The following is a 22,682-nucleotide window of genomic DNA, read 5'->3' as shown; positions in this document are numbered from 1 at the left end:
GCTTTGAACTTGCCAGGTGTATTGCTGGGGGCCCGGGGATGTGCCTTTTCAAGGTTTCGTATTGGTCCGAGAAGTGCTTGCCGAGCTATGTCCAAGAAACGCTTCGACCAGTCGGAGAGCGGCGAGCTGTCACGTGTGCCGAGCGTGGCGATGGGACTCTGCCTCGGACGGCACATTTGAGGGCGTGTTCATTTATTTCACGTTGGAAAACTATGTTGCCGTTAAACTATGTTTTAAAACGAATTCAAACTGCGATTAAATTAAAACGATTCATCGGAACTGCGATTTGCGAACTTCCGGACAGTGAAGACTTCACTTCCGGCAGCCAATCACAGAACGCTTTGTTGCGTAGGCGTGGCCGATGTGAGAGCGAGCCGAGCCTAGCGTGTGCGCCATTAGCCCATTACGGTTCGTAATTCGATTTCTTCCGGAGAAAATAATAATTTCTCGATTTCTTATGCGCATTATTTCTCCCAATTCAGTCAGAGCGAAGGGCGGAAGCGAAGAGCGTTGTTTTTTTTGTTTACGGGCGTACGGGCGGGGTAGAGCGTACGGGTAGCGTTTTTTTTTTTTTTGGCAAGGAACGGGCACCCACGTACGGGCAATGCCCTAGTACATGTCATGTTACCAGGATCCATGTGTTCATTGGCAAGAACCACACTGACGACTGTCATGGTTGGTCTCTGGTGTGAATCATCTGCATCATCTTATATTAGGCTATCCTTGGTAACCGCTTACACAGATCATCAATGATTGATGTTGCGTCCTCCTTCTCGACGTTACGTAGCTTTTCACAAGACTTTCATAAGAGATTGTCTCACATTGAATGTCGGCATGAAAGGCACTATGTTCATGGTACCAATTGCTGATATCTCTTCTGCTGTTAAAGCAACACCTGGGACACCTTGATTATTCTCTGTTGCTGGTGTAGTTGCTGCAATCATCCCCATGCCAGCAACTTTGCATTTCTCAAAATGTTTCGGTAGAACCAAGTGTCAAAAACCACCACCTATTTTCTCTATTTTCTTTCACTATCTCTATTTTCATTCCAAACAGCATCATTAAATCATCAAATCATCATCATTCAAATCATCAATCATCATCACATCAGAGAGTAACATCATTACTCTCTGCTCACCTTCACTCCTTCATTCCTCTTTTCTCCCGCCTCTGGAACAAAGTCCCTCACTCTCTTCAATCCCACTCCTCCCTCCAGGTCTTTAAAACAGCTGTTCACCACCATCTCTTATCTTCCCCCATCCAAAACCTTGATCTATTCTACCCCCGCTAATTTCACCCCAAATCCACTTTTTTGAAATACCAACTTCTGTCCTGGAGGTCCTTGGTGTCCTTGTGTTTTATACTTCTCCCACCCCCCGCCCCCTTCCCACGCCTCCTCCCCCCCCCCGCCCCCTTCCCACGCCTCCTCCCCCGAAGCCCTCTCCCTTCCACACATCTCCCTGCTCTCAAATGTTGTGTTTGTGTGCTTCCCCTTCTCTCCCCATCTTGTCTTCCGCTCCCTCTTTTTATATATTTTGTTTGTCTGTTTGATTTGTTTGTGAAATAAATGTTAGCTCTTTCACGAGCCTCGGTTCAGTATACAAAAAAAAAAAAAAAAAAAAAAAAAAAAGATCTAAATCATGACACTGGCTCGTCAACTGAGCCAGTGAACATCTCCCTGCAGGAGGGTGAAGCCGAGATTTCAGCTCCTGCTGAATGTCCCGGGTACCAGAGTGAGGATGACTCTACCATAGAACATTCCAGCAAACCTTCGGACTTGGCTGGCATCAAAATGGGGACTGGGCAGACTGATATATGTGACCCGGGTGGAGCTGTTTCTGATTTGTCAGATTCAGAGGATGAAGTTGAGATGACTGAGTTGTCTCAATCTTCATCAGATCAGTCATCCATAGCCCCTCAACTCGTTATTTCTTTTCTGAATGACACCTACCGACACCGAAATGTGATTATAAAAGATCATTTTCCTGATTTAATTTCATTCATCCAGGCTGCAAAGGACATAATTAGGAGGCCGGAGGAATTTCATTTAACAAGGTCGCTGTTTCATCGGCTTAGAAAGGCTGTTACAAAAGCAGGGAGTGAGATTTCCCAACAACCGCTCATGCCTTTTGATAATCCATGAAAAAAATCACCTTTGGAACCTTAAATATGAATGGCGGAGGTGCAAGCCAAAACCGCCAGGTTCAGGTGAAAAGTTTATTTGAGTGCAAGAAAATTGATGTACTCTTACTCCAGGAAACCCATATAATTCAAAATGGGGAGTACGACTGGTGTCGCCTCTTTAAAGGACAATGTTTTTTTAGTAACATGTCTTCTTCTTCTGCTGGTGTAGCCTTTTTACTTAGACCAGGCCTAGTACCTGAGTCATGCCTCTTCCAGGAGGTGATTAAAGGCCGGTTTATTTCATTGGAACTGGTCATTAATAATTTTCGGTTTACACTATTCAACGTTTATGCACCAAGTGAGAGTGTGGACCGAAGAGCTTTCTTTTCATCTTTATTTCGACACATGCAGTCGATAGATCTCAATAATTGTATCTGCATGGGGGGTGACTTTAATTGCACCTTTAAACCCAGTATAGACCGAAATACAGCAGAACCTCATCCCGAAGGTAGTACTGATTTGTTAAATTATTTTTCGGCAGTGGGTGTGCTAGATGCATGGAGACTGCATTACCCCAACAAATCTGAGTATACTTGGGGACGATGTGCCAATGGGAGAATGACTTTCGCTAGACTTGACCGTTGGTACATAAACTCACAGTTCAGGAATGCGGTTATCTCTCCAAATCATTTTCCATCTTTGTTTTCTGATCATCATCTAGTTACCATGGGCCTCTTTTTCCCTCAACCCTTACGCAAAAGTGCATACTGGAAATTCAATACCAGTCTTCTCGAAGATGCTTTGTTTAAAGACGCCTTCCGTGCTTTTTGGGTCATCCAACTTTCAAGAAAGCCCTCTTTCTCTTCTTTAGCATTATGGTGGGATAACACAAAAGCTCAGATTAGAGTGTTTTGTCAGCAGTTTGTTTCAAATGATACTGACGTAAAAAATATAACAATGGCTTGTTTAGAAGCTGATATTATACGGTTAGAGTGTAAACTGGCTAAAGATAATATCAGAAGAGACCACAGGTTATTGGTTGAAAAGAAGGCTCAACTGAGAGAGCTGATTCAGGAGAAAGCAGCAGGCCTGTTAATTAGATTAAGAATAAACAATTTAAAGGTATCAGACACCCCGAGTAAATCTTTCTTCCAAATGGATTTTGTAAACAAGTCACCCAAAACCCTTTTCTCTGTACAAGACTTTAGGGGAAACATGGTTGCCAACCCTGGAGATGTAAGGGTGTGCATTAGAGAGTTTTTTTCAAAAGTTTATGCAAAACAAAATGTTTGTGAGCAAACCATGGAATTTTTAACTTCTCACCTTTCATCCCTAACTGAGCCTCAGTGCCTGGGCCTGGATTCAACAATTACTTTGCCTGAGCTAATGCAGGCCCTAAGTGAAATGGACTCGGGGAAAGCTCCTGGGATTGACGGCCTACCGGCAGAATTTTTCTTGGCTTTTTGGGACCTTTTGGGCCCTGAATTATTGAATGTCCTGGAATCATCCTTGGTGCTTGGAGAACTCCCACTAAGCTTCAGAAGAGCAGTGGTGTCGCTGATTCCAAAGACTGGGGATCTACGACAGATAAAGAATTGGCGGCCGGTCTCGTTAGTATGTACAGACTATAAAATATTGTCAAAAGTGTTGGCCAGTCGGTTGAAGACGGTAATCGGTGATCTAGTCCACCATGATCAGAGTTACTGCATCCCAAACAGATCTATTTATGATAATATTTTTTTTGATTAGAGATTTAATGGAATGTGATTGCTTGGAAAAAGATTTTGGGATAATATTCCTGGATCTGGAAAGGGCTTTTGACAGTGTGGATCATGTTTTTTTGTATCGGGTGCTAGAAGCATGTGGCTTTGGTGTCAATTTTAGGGCCTACGTGACTTTGTTGTACAACAATATATTTAGTTTATTTAAAATAAATAACGAACTCAGCTCTCCGGTACAGGTTCAAAGAGGGGTGAGACAAGGATGCCCGGTTTCTGGGTTATTATTTTCCTTGGTAATGGAATCACTCCTAATTTTATTTAGGAAAAATATTTCAGGAGTGACTGTATCCACTGGGAGTCCTTCAGTAGTTGTATCGGCTTATGCAGATGTCTGTGTGGTTGTTAAGAAGGAGAGTGATATCCCAGCACTTGTTGAATGTTGAAATCTTTTTTGCCTCGCTTCTTCTTTGAAGTGTAACTGGGACAAGAGTAAGGCCTTATGGATTCCCTGTCTCAAGAACACTCCACCTGGAAGAGTGCTGGTACCACCTGTGCATCTACCAACAAAGTTAAAATGGGTGGAAGACGGAGTCAAATACCTTGGGGTTTTCCTGGGATCTCCACATTACGTCCTCAAAAATTGGGACGGGATTGTTGAGCATGTCAAAAAAAGACTGGGACTGTGGAAACGAGCTCTGCCCCACCTTTCCTACAAAGGCAGGGTTCTAGTGGTGAATAATTTGGTGGCTTCTTCCCTGTGGCATAGGTTTATCTGCCTTCAGCCGCCAGAGGCACTGCTAAAGGCAGTGCAGAGGCTACTCGTGGATTTTTTTTGGAGTGGTCACCATTGGTTACTACCAAATGTCATATGTAGCCCCTTGTCTGAAGGTGGCCAGGGACTGATCGACATAAAAAGTCGTATCATGGCTTTTCGGCTGTGTACCATACAGCAGTTGCTGTACAAGGAACGACTGCCAAGCCGACTTCTGGCCTATCACGTGCTGCGAAAAGCAAGCGGGCTCGGATATGGCCTTGAACTTTTCTTAGTCCAACTCCAACATGTCGACACATCTCATCTACCATCATTCTATCAGAGCCTTCTGAATGCCTGGCAAAGCCTTTCGATTAGTCGCCAGCAAGAAACCTATGCTACAAGCATGTTCGTGTAAGAACCCCTTTTTTACAACCTACTGTTTCCTGCAATTCCAAGAAGCCGAGACTTTTATCAACACTTTATTACAGCGGGCATAATCAAAGTGTTGGACCTCCACCATGATTCTGGTTGGGGGTGGAAGACGGTGCAAGAGATAGCCGATATGACTGGAATATGGTCAAACAGAATAATCGGAAGAATACTAAAGGGAATAGTAAAGAAAAGCTTCCAACTTGGACTAAGATGGACCCAGGAAGTTTGGGTGACATCCAATGACTGGCATTTTCCTGGTTTATTGGTACAGCCTAGTCACGGAGACGTGCCCCCAATTAGTGAGGGACAAAACATTTTTCAGAAATGCAGTAGTAAAGACCTGTATCGGTTATGCACTGCAGTTCTGCTTGGGAACTCACCGTTAAATGGAGTGGCCAGGTGGAAAGGGCTAATGCCGGAAGGACTCCCATCTGAGCCTGCATGGGAATCAGTATACAGTAAGCTGGTAAGCAAAAGGACAGGTGATCTCCAGTGGCGAATGATACACTGGATCATTCCATCTAATAAATTGGTGAGTCATTTCGCGCCCATATCTACGTGTTGCCCGTTCTGTGTTTACACAGAGGATGTGTTCCATGCATACGTTGATTGTGCAAGGCTTGTGCCTTTATTTCAATGGCTGAATTACATGGCCGGAAAAATGAAGATCACTTTTTCTTTGCGATCATTTATTTTTGGTTTCAATGATATGAAAGAACATGTACATATGTTGTTTTTGTTTTTAGTGGCCACGGCGAAAATGGCAATTTATTTATCGAGGAAGGAAAAACTGAAAGGAAAGCCGATTGGGCAATGTGATGTCTTGTTATTTTTTAATGCCTTGATATCTGCAAGACTCAAGCTTGAATTTTGTGATTCTGGAAGAAAGAAATGTATTGATGAGTTTATGAACATCTGGTGTTTTGATGGGATCTGCATGGTGCAGGAGAATGAATTATTGATATATTTGTAGGTTTGTTGGGATTGAATCAGTGTGTGGTTGGTTTTTCTGTTGTTGTTTTTCTTTTCTAGTTCATTGGACTGTTTTGATTTCCTGTCATTATCTCTTTTTCTTTTCTGTATTTTTGATTATTGTGCCTGTATTGAATAGTATCTTCACCGACTGGCTTGTATTTTTATATTTTTGTAATAAAAAGTCTAAAAAGTCTCTCTCTCTCTCTCTCTCTCTCTCTCTCTCTCTCTCTCTCTCTCTCTCTCTCTCTCTCTCTCTCTCTCTCTCTCTCTCTCTCTCTCTCATGGTCGTGGAGATCCATACAAAATAACAACAAAATAAGGACAGTGTTTGGTATGATTGTCGTCACTTTGCTTTATTGTTCAGCTACGAATTGTACTACTGTACAAAGATGAGGAAACGAACCCTTACCAAGATAGTAACGTCATAAGCAATCGATATTTCAGTGACGGTTTGTGTGTGTGTGTGTGTGTGTGTGTGTGTGTGTGTGTGTGTGTGTGTGTGTGTTGGGGGGGGGGGGGGGGTTCGATGGGTCGCGACTGGATGCCTGGGTTTTTTATTGGGTCCTGAGCTAAAAAGGTTGCGCAACGCAGGTTTAGGGGTTATGACGTTTTGAAGCATAAACCTTAAAACCTATCTCCTCCATAATTTTTGAAGATATCGAGTGGAAACTTTACACATATGTTCCCCATGTCGGGAAGCTCAAATGGTCTTTTGAAATTTGTGTTAAGTCACATGGTTTGACAGCAATATTTAATTGAATGAAAATCTTTAACACCTTCTATCTCTTGAACTGCTCCATTAATTGACCTGAAACATTAATGTAATGACGCTGACATCAAGAGGATTAAGTGTTGAAAACTTCAACATGATTGCTTGTATGGTCTGGAAGCCAGAAGTTATTATTGGAAGAAGAAGAAACTCTAGAATTCTGCATCTCATGCCATGTCAATGATTGTGCCACTGCCATTTTTCAGATTTACTTCCTTTAAAAATCATTTTCTCTGCAGTCGTTGGAGGGATTGACAGGACATTTTTACCATAGGAATGCCTCGGCCTGTAAAATATTAAAATGGCAATTATGACGTCATAGATCATGTGGTACGGGCGGGATCTTGGAAAAAACGAAAATCTTTGCACCTCGATATCTTCAAAAGTGCTGTGTGGAAAAGATTGAGACATGGCTCATTGTAAAAAAAACTCTCCATGTAGAATAAAGTAAGTGAATGATGATGTCATAGGTGCCTCCATTATGACGTGATAATTCGAAAAGCAGCCGAACACATCTGATCGTAGATCCACTATAGTTTATATACCCCACAACGGTTAATAACACGACCCTTCTTGCCACTAATATGGAGTTCTGCCAAGGAGATTTTTGTGGCATTTTTCCAAGGCCGCTTCTCATTCAAAAGTAATAATAACACTTACGGCAATGACATCATATTAATGATGTTACAACCCCACTCCACAAGGGGTTTTTTGACTTGCGATATTGACCCCCAACCCTCCCACCCGACACCCTTACGGAAGTTAATTTTATTTTATAGAATTTAGAATGATGAGGCACGGTCTGATATTTTCAATGACCTGATCTAACATAAGTAATAGTAATAATAATTAGCAATAATAATGTCATGTTTAAGACAGTGGTTTAGGCCACTGGGTGACGAATGGCCGATCGTGTTTACTCCCGAGGCGAACTCCCAAATTATTGGTGGTTCTGGAACGTGTGAGATGAAAGGCTGCGAGACGTTTATCTACACGAAACATATGGGTTTATTCCGGAACCCACGACGAACAAACGAACACAATAAATGAAAAATGCCACATGATTAATTTAATAAGAATAAACAAAAGAGGTGCAAATGAAAGGTGAGGTAAAACTAAATCCGAATTTGAGACGTCTTCATTCAGTCACAAAAACACACAAGGAGAATAGAAAATAAAATAAATGTTTGCTTATAGTCGGCCGGCACTCAGCTCTTGTCTCAACCAGGACTTTTAGACGCTTTGTGGTCGTGAACTGGGAAGGTTGGTCGACGAAAGGACTGCGTGTCGAAGTGCCCCAAAATTGCGCTGTCAGCCACGTGAGCGCACTGAGCTGTGATGCAGGCAGCTAAACGTCCTCTCAATTCCAGGCCAGCAAGCACAAAGCGGCCCCCAGCTCCCCCAAAGAGCACCACCACCACCAATCCCTCCTCCTCACGATAAAAGTTGTCCAAACCACTCTTTCTCAGTTTTCCTCTTCAAAGCGCACACAGAGAAAAACCAGCTCCTTCACCAAGCACAAGAGCCAAAAGAGAGACATGCTCATCTTCCTCCATGCCAAAACTATCTGACCTCGAGCCTGACTCTTTTCCCAACCGTCGTTTCTACCCGCACCTTCTGCATGACGTCACCCCGACCAATGGTCGAGCTCCATCAAAACACCCCATGTCGTCCACCAATGAAGAACCTCGGGGGCATGGCCCACCGGTTACGATTCCTTGGAGGCGGGGTTTAATTCGCTCAGGAATGTACGGGTTCTGTCCGCATGCCGTGGACAGCCATCGTTGTTTAATGGGGGTGGTTGCATGGCTGGCCTTGTAAATGTACAAACGTAGGGGAAAGGCCACAGGGGGTAATCACATACTGGGAGAAACTAGCCTTAGACCCTACCTAGTTAACACAAAACCACCCACCGTGTGGTGAGATGTACACAATCTTAAGCTCACAGTTTTCTCGACTTAAACACATTGAGATGTCTCCTACCCGTCCATGGCCCATGCTACAACTATACAGTGCTGCCTTTATGATGGGATTCCCCCATCTACCCCCACAAACGTTACAATAATAGGGATAATAACATGACTCTCTGCTGCTCACATGGTGAGTGGGTGTACTAGTTAAATAAATATTAAATATCAATTTTCCTTAGTGGGTGCAGGCAAGTGTTTTAGACACTCACAAAAATAGAGAAAAAACCAAATTGATTTCTTCAAAATGCCAACAGGATTAGAACATCACCAGGCAACGCTGGGGGTAAACGCCTGCTAGTTTACGATAAAGCACACCTGTAGAAAAGAAACAGCCTCCAGTTTCTGGAGTGCTGTGTCCATTGTGGATTTTCCTTGACGTAGAGATGCCATCTGCTGCTTCAGTTTCTCCCTCTGCTTCCCAAGAAGAGAAAGTTTCTCCATTTTCCTCTTGTTGATTTCACTCTTCATCGGATCCACAGATTCATTCACAAATTGGCACACCAACCTCCGCTTCTCCTCCAAACTGTGCTCAGCATCTCTGCTGGAGTTCTGGGAAGAATCATTGTTTGAATTATTGAAAAATCAGGAAGAAACTCTTAGAGAAAATGTAGAAACTAACAAAAGGAACAATGGATTATGGCTGATGGGATCAGATCACTGGTACCATGTGTGGGTTTTGAAGGTAAAATGAAGTGGGCACTCTTATCTACAAAGATGATTGAGTCCAGGAACCAATCGGAGATTTCAACCTCTAATAAGTCTAAATTAACATTTAATTATTTCAATTTTTAAGCGGTGAAGCCGTTTCCACATTTGGTTTTGTCCGTCAATCAAAAAATGAAGAAGACGAACCTTTCTAATCCACCGTGTTCAATGCTAATGTGTTCGAAAGGGTAATTATAAAGGGTAATTCTAAAGGGTTTTAAACGATAATTCAAAAGGGTAATTCTCACGGGTTTTAAAAGGTAATTCTAAAGGGTAATTCTCATGGGTTTTAAACGGTAATTATAAAGGGTGTTTAACGGTACTTCTAAAGGGTAATTCTCATGGGTTTTAAACGGTAATTCTAAAGGGTAATTCTCATGGGTTTTAAACGGTAATTCTAAAGGGTAATTCTCATGGGTTTTAAACGGTAATTCCAAAGGGCAATTCTCATGGGTTTTAAACGGTAATTCCAAAGGGTAATTCTCATGGGTTTTAAACGGTAATTCTAAAGGGTAATTCTCATGGGTTTTAAACGGTAATTCTAAAGGGTAATTCTCATGGGTTTTAAACGGTAATTCTAAAGGGTAATTCTCATGGGTTTTAAACGGTAATTCCAAAGGGCAATTCTCATGGGTTTTAAACGGTAATTATAAAGGGTGTTTAACGGTACTTCTAAAGGGTAATTCTCATGGGTTTTAAACGGTAATTCTAAAGGGTAATTCTCATGGGTTTTAAACGGTAATTCCAACGGGTAATTCTCATGGGTTTTAAACGGTAATTCTAAAGGGTAATTCTCATGGGTTTTAAACGGTAATTCCAAAGGGCAATTCTCATGGGTTTTAAAAGGTAATTCTAAGGGGTAATTGTCATGGGTTTTAAACGGTATTCTAAAGGGCAATTCTTATGGGTTTTAAACGGTAATTATAAAGGGTGTTTAACGTTAATTATAAAGGGTGTTTAACGGTAATTCTAAAGTGTAATTATCATGGGTTTTAACCGGTACTTCCAAAGGGTAATTCTAAACGGATTTTAACGGTAATTCTAAAGGGTAATTCTCATGGGTTTTAAATGGTAATTATAAAGGGATTTAAACGGCAATTATAACGGGTTTAAAAGGGTTATTCTAAAGGGTAATTCCAAAGGGTTCTACTAAAGGGTTTTCTTGGAGAAACGCCATCCTCTTGGAGTTATCTGGAGGCGACATCCGTCACACTTCGGGAGCCATTGGCAGTCACTTGGTGTCAGGATCGGTAACCAGTGACTTCCATCACAATATGTAATTGTTTGGTGTATTTTTATTTATTTTAATCTCATGATTTATCACGAACAATTATCATTATTACAGGATGTATTTTGTTTCTACATAGGAGTGATCAAATTGACAAAGATTCCCACAAATCTAAATCAAATCTAAACTGATGATAATTATATAACCCCGAGCTTTGGTGTTGTCTGCTGATCCTCTCCTTGGGGTGTTGGGTTGAGGGGGTAAGGTTGGGCATGGATTGGGAGAATGGGGGAATTATTTTCTCGCACCTGACCTCTCATGAGTAACCTGAGAACGTTTGAAAAACATGTGCCAGTAACACATTGGCTAAGTTGTTAGCTCACACATACACATACAAACATGCAGACATACGTACAATTGTTGGATTAATTGTTGTTTGCTTCATGCTGTTTGCATCGGTATTTCTCTTCTGAATCTTTTGTTATCGTACATCACATCACAAAACAACCACGACTTATTAGAAGAGAAACATAATGACCGAACACCTCCCTCGAGTGCATTCAGTTTTTAAATGGGGAACGGGGTGGTGGACATGACCTTTGCTAAGTTTCCAAGAACACCCATTCCTTGGTGATTCCCACCTCTGTTTGCTCTTTCTCTTCCTGAACCTGCTGTAGTTGGGATGCAACGCTCTCCATTGACTGTGACACGTGAGGATACTTTGCAGCCAAAACACCCTGAACAGAATAAAGAAACAACAGAAGTGAAGAATCGTGAACTTCTGTGGTGGATTAAAAAGGAACATCCTGCACATAAATAGATAAATACTGCACATTATATACATTTGTGAGAAAATCACAGTGAAGACGATTGCCCTTCATTAAATTTTCTAAATAATCTCTTTTTTTTAAATCTACAGCTGCACAAGGAAAAGTCGCAGAACGACATTAACGACAAAAACTGTTTCTCAACTGTATTCAAGGTCGATGTTTGGTGAAGCACTGAAACTTTCATGATTACATCACTCTACATTAAATTAATTATTTAATTTTGTGGCAGGTAGCTGAACTGAGATTATATGACGTCACTGCCTTTTTTAATGTTTAAGTTGGAAGATTGAAAGTTGCTCTGGGCCATGAATATTCTTCCTTATTCCAAAACAAACTGAGTTTCTTGTGGTGGCTTCTGAAACTTCATCATGTTAATGTAAAATCAACAATTTAACCTTTTTATCAGTTGGTCACATGAAAAGCTTATTCATTCCTCGTTACGGCTTGTACAGGTGAATGATCAACAACACCACATGATAAACAATTCTAATGAGACACTCATTCTCAGAAATGTCACATTTGTTAGGAATATTCCACTAACATGATGTAACAAGATGATCAGAAATCGATAATTGATAATCCGAAAGTAAAAAAAAATTCAGGTGTAACCTCAAGCCCAATACATTAAAAAAACATTTTGGATATAACACAAACAATAACCACTTTCATTGATTTACTCACCTTTAGTTCAGAATGAGCAATCTCCACAGAAACAACTTTGTGGTCCTCATGTTCTCCACCCATGCACGTGACGCACATCAAGCTCTCATCATCCTTACAATAGAGTAGGATTGGCTTTCCATGTTTTGTACATCTTAGTTCCTCAATCTTCACTCCAGGATCCACCAGTTTGTGCCCTTTCTGTTGATGAGGCTTCAGGTGTTTCACACAGCAGAGGATCTCACAAGGTACACACCTCCTCGCTGCCTCTCCATTACAAACCTCACAACGACTCTCAGTGCCGCCAGTGCCTCCCTTCTTCACATTCACAATATTTTCCATTAAGTAGGCAATGGTCACATTCTTCTTGAGTTTTGGTTTATGTGCAAAAACCTCACGGCAATTTGGACAAACACAGGCTGTGTCTTCTTCCTTCCTCTCCCAGTATGTCTCTATACACACACGACAAAACGAGTGGCCGCATGGCAAACCAACAGGCTCCTCATAGACCGCAAGGCACACTGAGCAGGTGAGTGCATCCAAATTATCTCCCATATCAGAGGAAGAAGAAGCCATCTCCTTGGGGTCAGAGAAGAGTGTGAAGCAGAGTTGAATTAAAACCTGCAAATGGAGATTGAAAAGAAGAAAAAGTTAAGCTTTTTAAACTATAATTACATTTAAATAAACTAGGGCATGCCTGTACGTGGGTGCAATGCCCGTACGTGGGTACGTGGGTACGTGGGTGCGAGTACGGTGACAATCCCCCCCCCCCCTCTATTTACATGAAATGGTTTGGTTCATGAAATGTTTTGGTCCATTCGCAACGCCAAAGCGAACGGCGAACGCTTTACATGAAATGGTTTGGTTCATGAAATGTTTTGGTTCATTCGCAACGCCAAAGCGAACGGCGAACGGCTTGCGAGTACAGTGACAATCCCCCCCCCCCCCCCTCTATTTACATGAAATGGTTTTCATTAGTTTTAAAACATAGTTTAACGCCAACATAGCGGCAACATCGTTTTCCAACGTGAAATAAATGAATACGCTGTCAAATGTGCCGTCCGAGGCAGAGTGTGTTCGCCACGTTCGGCACACGCGATAGCTCGCTGCTCTCTGATTGGTTGAAGCGTTTTTTGGACATAGCTCGGTAAGTACTTCTCCGATTAATATGAAACCTTGAAAAGGCACATCCTCGGGTCCCCAGCAATATACCTGGCAAGTTTCAAGTATATCGGACCCGTGGTTGTCGAGAAACAGCGGTCACAGACAAACAAACATACAAACATACACACAGAGATTACTGGCATTATAGATAGATAACTAGAAGCATGGTTTCATTCGAACACATACCTCCGCATACCTCGTTAGAACGCATACCTCCACCAGGCTGAAAAGTTTATAAGTTTTGTAGTCCACTGATAGGCTGGAATTGTCTCCGGACCTAAACCAAAATCTAATTGGCTTGTTGTTGTCACCTACCAAACTCATCCACCAAGTTTTCTCATATCTCGTCCACAACATTTTGAGATATAATGATATATATCGTTTTTGGACCCCTCTCTCAATGGTGAAGAGTACCTAAAAAAAAGGTAACCATATTCTCGAAGCCGGATGCGGATCCGGATTCAGATCTTCTCCAAAATCTAATCACTATTCCATTGTCACAGACCCAACTCATCCACCATGTTTTTTCTGAAACTTTTTGAAATATCGTGCTATATATTGTTTTTGGCCCTCTATCTAAATGGTGAAGAATTACTTTGAAGAATTCTTATATCCGGATCCAGATCTTCACCAAAATCGAATCAACTTGTCCTGGTCAGACAACCAACCAGTCCACCAAATGTCGTTTGGATCCGTCCATAACGGTTTGAGATATCCTGCTAACAGACAGACCGACAGACAGGGGTGAAAACATATCGATACTCTGTCTACCTTAAGTGATGGAGGTGACAATTATGTGAGGAATAATTATCATTCAGATTCAGGGTATTAAAGTGTGTGTGTGTGTGTGTGTGTTTGTCGTGTAAGTTAAACAGTTAAAACGAAGGAGTATGTGATTGAAAAGGTTTGAGGATCACTGATATGGATATAATGTGTTGGTTGCCATTTTGGATTTTCAGCATGAAACACTTACTTTTGATGGGAAGAGAGAATCACAAAACAGAGGGATTGTGGGTAACAGTTGAAATGCTGGCAGTAATTAAATTTCGATGAAGATTATTGTCAAATGGAGTAATGAAGATCAGGGTTCAGTGAGAAATGCAGTTTTTTTTGTATACATCGTCGAGGCTCGTGGGAGATCGGGAGCTCGTACTCGAACAATGAATGGATCAGAAAGTGACAGGACAAAAGGAACAGCAGAGAGAGGGTAGAAACACGAACAGCAGAACCAAAGTAGTTGAAGGCGAAATGATCTTGAGGGTCTAATTGGGTCTTGAGGGTCTTAACTGTCTTGAGGGGTTAATTTGTCCAAAGAGACTTCAGGAACAAAAGTTAAAGCTCTCAGATGTTTAGGGTTTGAAGGGTCTGAAGGGTCTAAAGCCAAAGGTTTGTTAAGGTCTTTGAGGTCTAAAGGGCTGAAGGGGTCTGAGGGTTTAAAGAGTCGAAGGTAAAAGGTCTGTAATGGTCTGAAAGGTATACGGGATTTAAAAGGTGAAAATGTCTCAAAGGTACGTTCCAATATAAGGTAATTTGTCCAATTTCCAATATAAGCTGAATGCCTCAACTCTGTGTTTGCCTCTAAATCTTGTGTCCCAAACCCATCCCTCTCTGTACCCACCGTATCCAGTCGTACCCAGCTGCTCCTGGACTCTGTGTCCTTTCCTCCTGACAAGGTGGAAAAGATTATGTCAACCCTTGACTCTGATTCTGCAACTGGTACTGACGGCATCAGCCCACGGGTCCTAAAATCATGTTCTTCCGCTCTTTCACTCCCTCTTTCTGTTATCTTCACCATCTCTTTTGCTCAAGGTCATCTGCCATCTGCTTGGAAATCAGCCAACATCACCGCTTTGCACAAAAAAGGTGCAAAAACAGATCCTAGCAACTAGAGACCAATCAGCCTTCTCCCAATTATCAGCAAAGTCATGGAATTCATCATTGCTTCAGATATGAAATCTTTCCTCTTCTCCAATGGCTTGATCTCTGATCATCAATTTGGTTTCAGACCTGGTCACTCTACTCTGGACATGCTGCTTCTGCTTTCTCAACAATGGATGGAGGTCCTCAATGCCAAACAGGAAATTAAAGCTGTCTCCCATGACATTTCACATGCCTTCGATACTGTCTGGCACCCTGCTCTGCTCACCAAACTCTCCTCCTTTGGTATCCATGGAAATCTCCACGCATGGCTGGCGGACTTCCTCTCTGGTCGTAGTCAACTTGTGGCCCTGAATGGGTTTCTCTCATCTCCTCTTCCTGTTCAGGCTGGATTTCCCCAAGGTAGTGTTCTGGGCCCTGTGCTTTTTCTGGTCTTCATCAATGATCTCTCTGACTCTCTTGAAAATCCTCTCTATCTCTTTGCTGACGACTCTACTCTCTGTCGCTCCATTCCTCATCCCTCAGATCGTCAGTCTGCAGCCTCCTCACTCTATGCAGACCTGGACAAAATCACAGACTGGGCAAACAAATGGAACATGTCTTTCAATCCTGATAAATCTCACACTCTTACGATGTCTCTCCGAAAAGACCGACTGGACAACCCTCCCATCCACATTCTGAATAATCCTCTCCAAGAAGTTCTGTCACTCAAGCTTTTGGGTCTCAATATTTGCCATGATCTTTCCTGGGAAAACCACATTTCATATCTGGCCTCCAAAGCCAGTCGCCGACTGGGCATCCTCCGTCGTGCGAAGTCCTTCCTTGGCACACCTGAGCACCTCACCACATACAAGGCTTTCATCTGCAGCTCTATGGAATACTGCTCTCCCCTCTGGTCTGGTGCTCCTGCCTCACACCTAGCTTGGCTTCACGCTGTTGAAACCAAAGCATTCAGAATCGTTGGAATCTCCCGTGATGAAGCTAACTCCAAGGGCCTTTCACTCACTCACCGCAGGCAGATTGGTGGTCTTTCCATCTTCTACCGACTCCTCTCTGGCCTTGCCCCCCCCCCCCCCAGCTCTCTCTGGGCTCTGTCCCCCAAATATTCCTACAGGTCGCACAAGATCTGCCTGCAACCCTCTTATGGTTAAACTGCCAAAATCAAGACTTTCTGCTCACCTTCACTCCTTCATTCCTCTTTTCTCCCACCTCTGGAACAAACTCCCTCACTCTCTTCAATCCCACTCCACCCTCCAGGTCTTTAAAACAGCTGTTCACCACCATCTCTTATCCTCCCCCATCCAAAACCTTAATCTTTTCTACCCCTGCTAATTTCGGTCCCCTTGTGGTTTATACCTCTCCCCCCCCCCCACCCCCCTTCCCACGCCTCCTCCTCCCAAGCCCTCTCCCTCCCACACTTCTCCCTGCTCTCAAATGTTGTGGTTGTGTGCTTCCCCTTCTCTCCCCGTCTTGTCTTCCGCTCCGTCTTTTTGTATATTTTGTTTGTCTGGTTGATTTGTTTGTGAAATAAATGTCAGCTCTTTCACAAGCCTCGATTCAGTATACAAAAAAAATTAAAAAAATAAACGCCACACCGCACGTCAACACTTGAGTAGCAACATGGCAGCTATTTTTAAATTCCCCGAACTCTAGTGTTCTCTAGCTCTGGGTTAACTAATTGTTTTTGTATATAAGATTGAGGTTCATGGAAGAGTAAAACCAGATGTTGGCTAAACGGTTAAGGTGGCTGGCTTAAGATTGCAAGGTCCTATCATGCCCCTATAGTTTCAAGCCCCTGTCATGCATGTGGGGTCAATCTTGGATCTGTATCACATAATTGAGTGAAAGATGTTTTTGGGGCCAAGTGGGGTCAATCCTGGGTCTGTATCACATAATTGAGTGAAAGATGTTTTTGGGGCCAAGTGGGGTCAATCTTGGATCTGTATCACATAATTGAGTGAAAGATGTTTTTGGGGCCAAGTGGGGTCAATCTTGGATCTGTATCACATAATTGAGTGAAATATGTTTTTGGGGCCAAGTGGGGTCAATCTTGGGTCTGTATCACATAATTGAGTGAAAGATGTTTTTGGAGCGAAGTGGGGACAATCTTGGATCTGTATTACATAATTGAGTGAAATATGTTTTTGGGGCCAAGTGGGGTCAATCTTGGGTCTGTATCACATAATTGAGTGAAAGATGTTTTTGGAGCGAAGTGGGGTCAATTTTGGATCAGTATTTCATAATTGAGTGAAATATGTTTTTGGGGCCAAGTGGGGTCAATCTTGTATCAGTATTACATAATTGAGTGAAATATGTTTTTGGGGCCAAGTGAGGTCAATTTTGGTTTTGTATTTCATAACTGTGCAAATTACGCTGTAAAAAAAAAACTCTGTTTTGAAAAAACATTTTACTGAACATTTTCTTTTATAGAAAAAATATTTCCATGACCTGTGAAGTAGAAAGGAATGAATTTGCATTCAACATGAACCAGAATGAAATGGGTGATAGAAATAAACAAGAACAAGGAAAACCATATAAATCAGGTGTTTCACTTTACTTTCTTACGCGCACATCGTTGGTTTAAACTTTAAAGGGAGGACAACATGAACAGATTGATGAAAATAAGAAACTTATGGTATTTGTTACACTTGAGGTACTTCCTTGTAGTTTGTTTCTTTAACAATAAAAAATACTCTCCAGGAAGCACACTAACTAATGTTGGCCCAATGGTGGGAAAAGTTGGAATGGCCATTATAGGATATTCGACATTGTACGTCGAACGTAGTCAATACATTTACCCCCCTCACCGCAACCCCTTAACCATAAATAACGAGCCAACACCAAGAAACTCGACACGGATGTTCATCATTTTCTGTACAGTTTCTAAACATGTCACGTTATTCCCAGAACTGGATGATTCTCTTGAAGCTTCTCTCTTCTCTCTGATTCTCTCTGAAAGATTCTCTCTGATCATCAATTTGGTTTCAGACCAGGTCACTCCACTCTGGACATGCTGCTTCTGCTGTCTCAACAATGGATGGAGGTCCTCAATGCCAAACAGGAAATCAGAGCTGTCTCCCTTGACATATCAAGGGCCTTTGATACGGTCTGGCACCCAGCTCTGCTCACCAAACTCTCCTCCAATGGTATCCATGGAAATCTCCATGCATGGCTTGAGGACTTCCTCTCTGGTCGTAGTCAACGTGTGGCCCTGAATGGATTTCTCTCATCTCCCCTTCCTGTTCAGGCTGGAGTTCCCCAAGGAAGTGTGCTGGGCCCTGTGCTTTTTCTGGTCTTTATCAATGATCTCTCTGACTCTCTGGAAAATCCTCTCTATCTCTTTGCTGATGACTCCACTCTCTGCCGCTCCATTCCTCTTATCTCAGATCGGCAGTCTGCAGCCTCCTCACTCTCTGAAGACCTGGACAAAATCACAGACTGGTCAAACAAGTGGAACATGTCTTTCAATCCTGACAAATCTCACTCTCTTACTATGTCTCTCCGAAAAGATCGACTGGACAACCCTCCCATCTACTTTCTCAACAATCCTCTCCAAGAAGTTCTGTCACTCAAGCTTTTGGGTCTCACTATCTGCCATGATCTTTCTTGGGAAAACCACATTTCCAAGCTGGCCTCCAAAGCCAGTCGCCGACTGGGCATCCTCCGTCGTGCGAAGTCCTTCCTCGGCACACCTGAGCTCCTCACCACATACAAGGCTTTCATCCGCAGCTCAATGGAATACTGTTCTCCCCTATGGGCTGGTGCTCCTGCCTCAAACCTGGCTCGGCTTCATGCTGTTGAATCCAAAGCTTTCAAAATCATTGGAATCTCCCGCGATGAAGCTATCTCTGAGGGCCTTTCACTCACTCACCGCAGGCAGGTAGGTGGCCTTTCTGTCTTCTACCGACTCCTCTCCGGCCTTGCTCCCCCAGCTCTCTCTGTGCTCTGTCCCCCAAATATTCCTACAGGTCGCACAAGATCTGCCAGCAACCCTCTGATGGTTAAACTGCTGAAATCTCGGCTCTCTGCTCACCTTCACTCTTTCATTCCTCTTTTCTCCCGCCTGTGGAACAAACTCCCACACTCCCTTCAATCCCTCTCCTCCCTCCAGGTCTTTAAAACAGCTGTTCACCACCATCTCTTATCTTCCCCCATCCATAACCTTGATCTTTTCTACCCCCACTAATTCACCCCAGATCCACCTTGTTTGAAATTCCAACTTCTTTCCTGGAAATCCTGTCAGTGTCCATATGTTTATACCTCTCCCACCCCCCCCCCCCTTCACATGCCTCCCCCCCTTCACATGCCTCCCCCCCAAAGCCCTCTCCCTCCCACATATCTCTCGATGTCTCCATGTCTCTCGGTCCCTGCTCTCAAATGTTGTGTTTGTGTCCTTCCCCCTCTCTCCCCATCTTGTCTACCGCTCCCGATGTTATTTGTTTTATGTGTCTGTTTGTCTTTCTGTGTGATTAATGTTCGGTCTTTCACGAGCCTCGATATTGTATACAAAAAAAAAAAAAAAGCCTTGAATAGAAGTCACGGGTGTGGCTCTAAAACTTGTTGTAAAAGGAAAAACTTTTTGACTCGCCCTCATGTGTATGTACAGGTCACGAAGTTGGGAAAACAGGTATAAAACAGGTAAGTGTAAAACTTATTGCAAAATAAGGTACAAATCAAACACAGGTACACAAACACATCGGAACCAAAAACAAGTGGGAACTATATATAACAACCACATGAATTTCATAATTACCTTTGTTATTCTAAAGATGACAATCCTTGTGATAAAATCATATAATAATCTGTTATTCCACAACCCAGTAAAAATCACATTTACGTTACCTCTCCTGATGAAGCTGATTTCAAACTGAACGATTGTTAGATCCTTCAAGGAAGCATAATACAGGTGTGTCACTTTCATCACATCACACAGGAATGTAATGACGTTATCGACTTGCTGTGCCAAATGGACCTTGTTACTGATTTCACATCTCGTGACAATATCACCATCTTTTGGTTCCACCTCATTTCTGGAAAGTCCGCAACACTTTTATAACTTCTTCACTTCACATTGCAACAATGATGTATAAATTATTATCATTACAAAAATATCACGTGAGCATTCTTTATCTTTTATAAATCTAACCTTCAGCTCGCTCTGAAAAGTCATTCAGACCACAGGACTTCAACTTTGTTATTGTTAAAACTAGCGTGACTCGGCGTGCTCCTTACGCCTCAGCACACGTCGTTTCAGAGGGATAGCCATCTTTGACCATTTCGGTGCCTTTTGGGTCTTTTGTGTCTTCATGGTGTTTTGGATCCTCTGGGCCTTTAAGGGTATTTGGGTCTTTGGGGTATTTTGGGTGTTCTGGGTCTAGTGGGTCTCCGGGGTCTTTTGGGTATTTTGGGTCTTCGGGGTGTTTTGCGTCTTCGTCGTATTTTTGGGGCTTCAGGGTATTTTTGGGTCTTCAGGGTGTTTTGGGTCTTCGGGGTGTTTTGTGTCTTCTGTGTGTTTTGGGTCTTTGGTGTGTTTTGGGTCTTTGGTGTATTTTGGGTCTTCGGGGCCTTCGGGATATTTGGGTCTTCGGGTCTTTTGGGTCTTTGGGTCTTTGGGTCTTTGTGGTCTTTTGGGTCTTTTGGGTCTTTGGTGTCTTTGGTGTCATCAGGGGATTTTGGGTCTTAAGGGTATTTTGCTTCCTCTGAGTCTTTAAGGGTCTTTGGGTATTTTTGGGTCTTTGAGGTCTATTCGGTCTTTGGGGTATTTGGGGTCTTCTAGGTCTTCAACGCCATTTGGGTCTTCAGGGTCGTTTAGATCCTCTGGGCCTTTAGGGGTGGTTTGGGTCTTCGGGGTGTTTTGGGTCTTCGGGGTGTTTTGGGTCTGCGGGATGTTTTGGGTCTCCGGGGTGTTTTGGGTCTTCGGGGTGTTTTGGGTCTTCAGGGGTCTTGGTGGTCTGAAGGGTCTTGGGGATTTAAAGGGTCGTCAATGGTGTGAGGGGTCTCAGCAGTCTTCACGTAATTAAGAGGGTTAATTAAGAGGGTGTTAATTTTATTTGAAGAAGAAGAAGACGTTAACGTGGCAAACAAACATATCGACATACATAACGACATAACCATATCCATTTGCTCTTTTACAATAAAAAAAAAAAATATAATAAGATTTACAAAGTACCCTTCTGATCCCTTTGCTGATCAATCTGAAAGTGCAGGTGTGAATTTTGAGGTTGAAGAAAGACAAGAGGTGGATAATGAAGAGATGAACACAGAACCTGTGGTGTGTTGTGATATTTCCAGTTTGGGTTGTGATACCAGGACTCTCACGCACTCAGGGTGGGTTTGTTTACACCATTTACAGGGAGATTGTGTTCATCAATGGGAGATCATTATGTGACACAGGAAATCAGGTGTAACTGGGAAATCAGGTGAAATCTGAATGACACAGGAAAGGTTTAATGGGAGTAATAAATATCATGGGTGAGAATTTGTGATCATAATAGATGGAGGTGCATTGCGAGCTTGAACACCTGGAGGGGAAGAGAGTGAGAGAGATGGAACAGCCTCTGGATGGAGTTTCCAGAGATGGGAGAAGTGAAGAAAAAAGAGGTGAGGTGTGCAGCCAGCCAGGATTTTGGGAGATTAATCAAGAGGGGCTTGCTGGAAGAACACGTGCATCCTGGAGTTGATGTGGAGAATCGGAGGATTACGAGAGCAGAGGGAGCCATGTTGGAGAATAGACGGGAGAAAACCGAATGACCACCGACCGGTCTGCGGTGTGAGAGCTGCAGACATCGTGCTTCGACATCATCACAAAGATTCCAATAAATTAAAGAGGCCCACTGCATTTATTGACCACACCCACTACATTTAATGACCACGCCCACTCCATTACATGATCACGCCCACTCCATTTATTGACCACACCCATCCCACGACGTCCGTCGATTTCCATTCCTCTCCTTCCATCTCCTGTCTCGTCCCAATCTACCTTCTTCTCCTGACCTCCCCACCTTCGTTAACCTTCCCCATTCCCTCCCACATATCTTTAGGAAATATTAACTATCATTTCCACATTACAACACACCAACATCCCACACCCTTCCAAACATCTCCTGCGTGTACGTAATAAATAGATGACGGGTTTGGAATTCCTCAATTAGATTTTTGACCGTTTTGCTTCAACATTCCATCAATTCCTGTTAATAATGATCCAATTAGTGTGACGAAGCACTCAGAATGAAAATAAAGTAATTACCATTAATTGTTCCCTTTTTACAGGTAATTGGTGCAGGTGAAATGCGACACGTGCAGGTGAAATGCGACGCGTGCAGGTGAAATGCCACGTGTGTAGGTGAGATGAAACGTGTGCAGGTGAAATGCCACGTGTACAGGTGAGATGCCACGTGTACACAACCCAACAGGACTGTCCCATGGACAAACATGCCCGTCGACCAAAAGGCTGAAATCACATGGTCAAT

General features: G+C 42.8%; 1 protein-coding gene across 1 annotated transcript in view; it reads right to left on the bottom strand.

Moving 5' to 3' along the window:
• Positions 1-12,846, bottom strand: part of LOC137412341 (E3 ubiquitin/ISG15 ligase TRIM25-like) — a 64,232-nt gene extending 51,386 nt beyond the window's left edge. The window contains exons 1-4 of the mRNA XM_078786607.1: positions 12,190-12,846; positions 11,320-11,415; positions 9,049-9,294; positions 629-683 (exon numbers count right to left, since the gene is read on the bottom strand). Of these exons, the coding sequence (XP_078642733.1) occupies positions 629-683; positions 9,049-9,294; positions 11,320-11,415; positions 12,190-12,744 (952 nt within the window). The 5' untranslated portion in view covers positions 12,745-12,846. The remainder of the gene's footprint in view (positions 1-628; positions 684-9,048; positions 9,295-11,319; positions 11,416-12,189) is intronic.
• Between the last annotated feature and the right edge of the window lie 9,836 nt (positions 12,847-22,682).

The sequence above is a fragment of the Myxine glutinosa genome, chromosome 1 (genome assembly GCF_964187855.1).
Source record: "Myxine glutinosa chromosome 1, kmMyxGlut1.1, whole genome shotgun sequence".
Lineage (NCBI taxonomy): Eukaryota > Metazoa > Chordata > Myxini > Myxiniformes > Myxinidae > Myxine > Myxine glutinosa.
The sequence above is the reverse complement of the archived record's forward strand: the minus strand, read 5'-3'. Positions and strand labels throughout refer to the sequence as shown.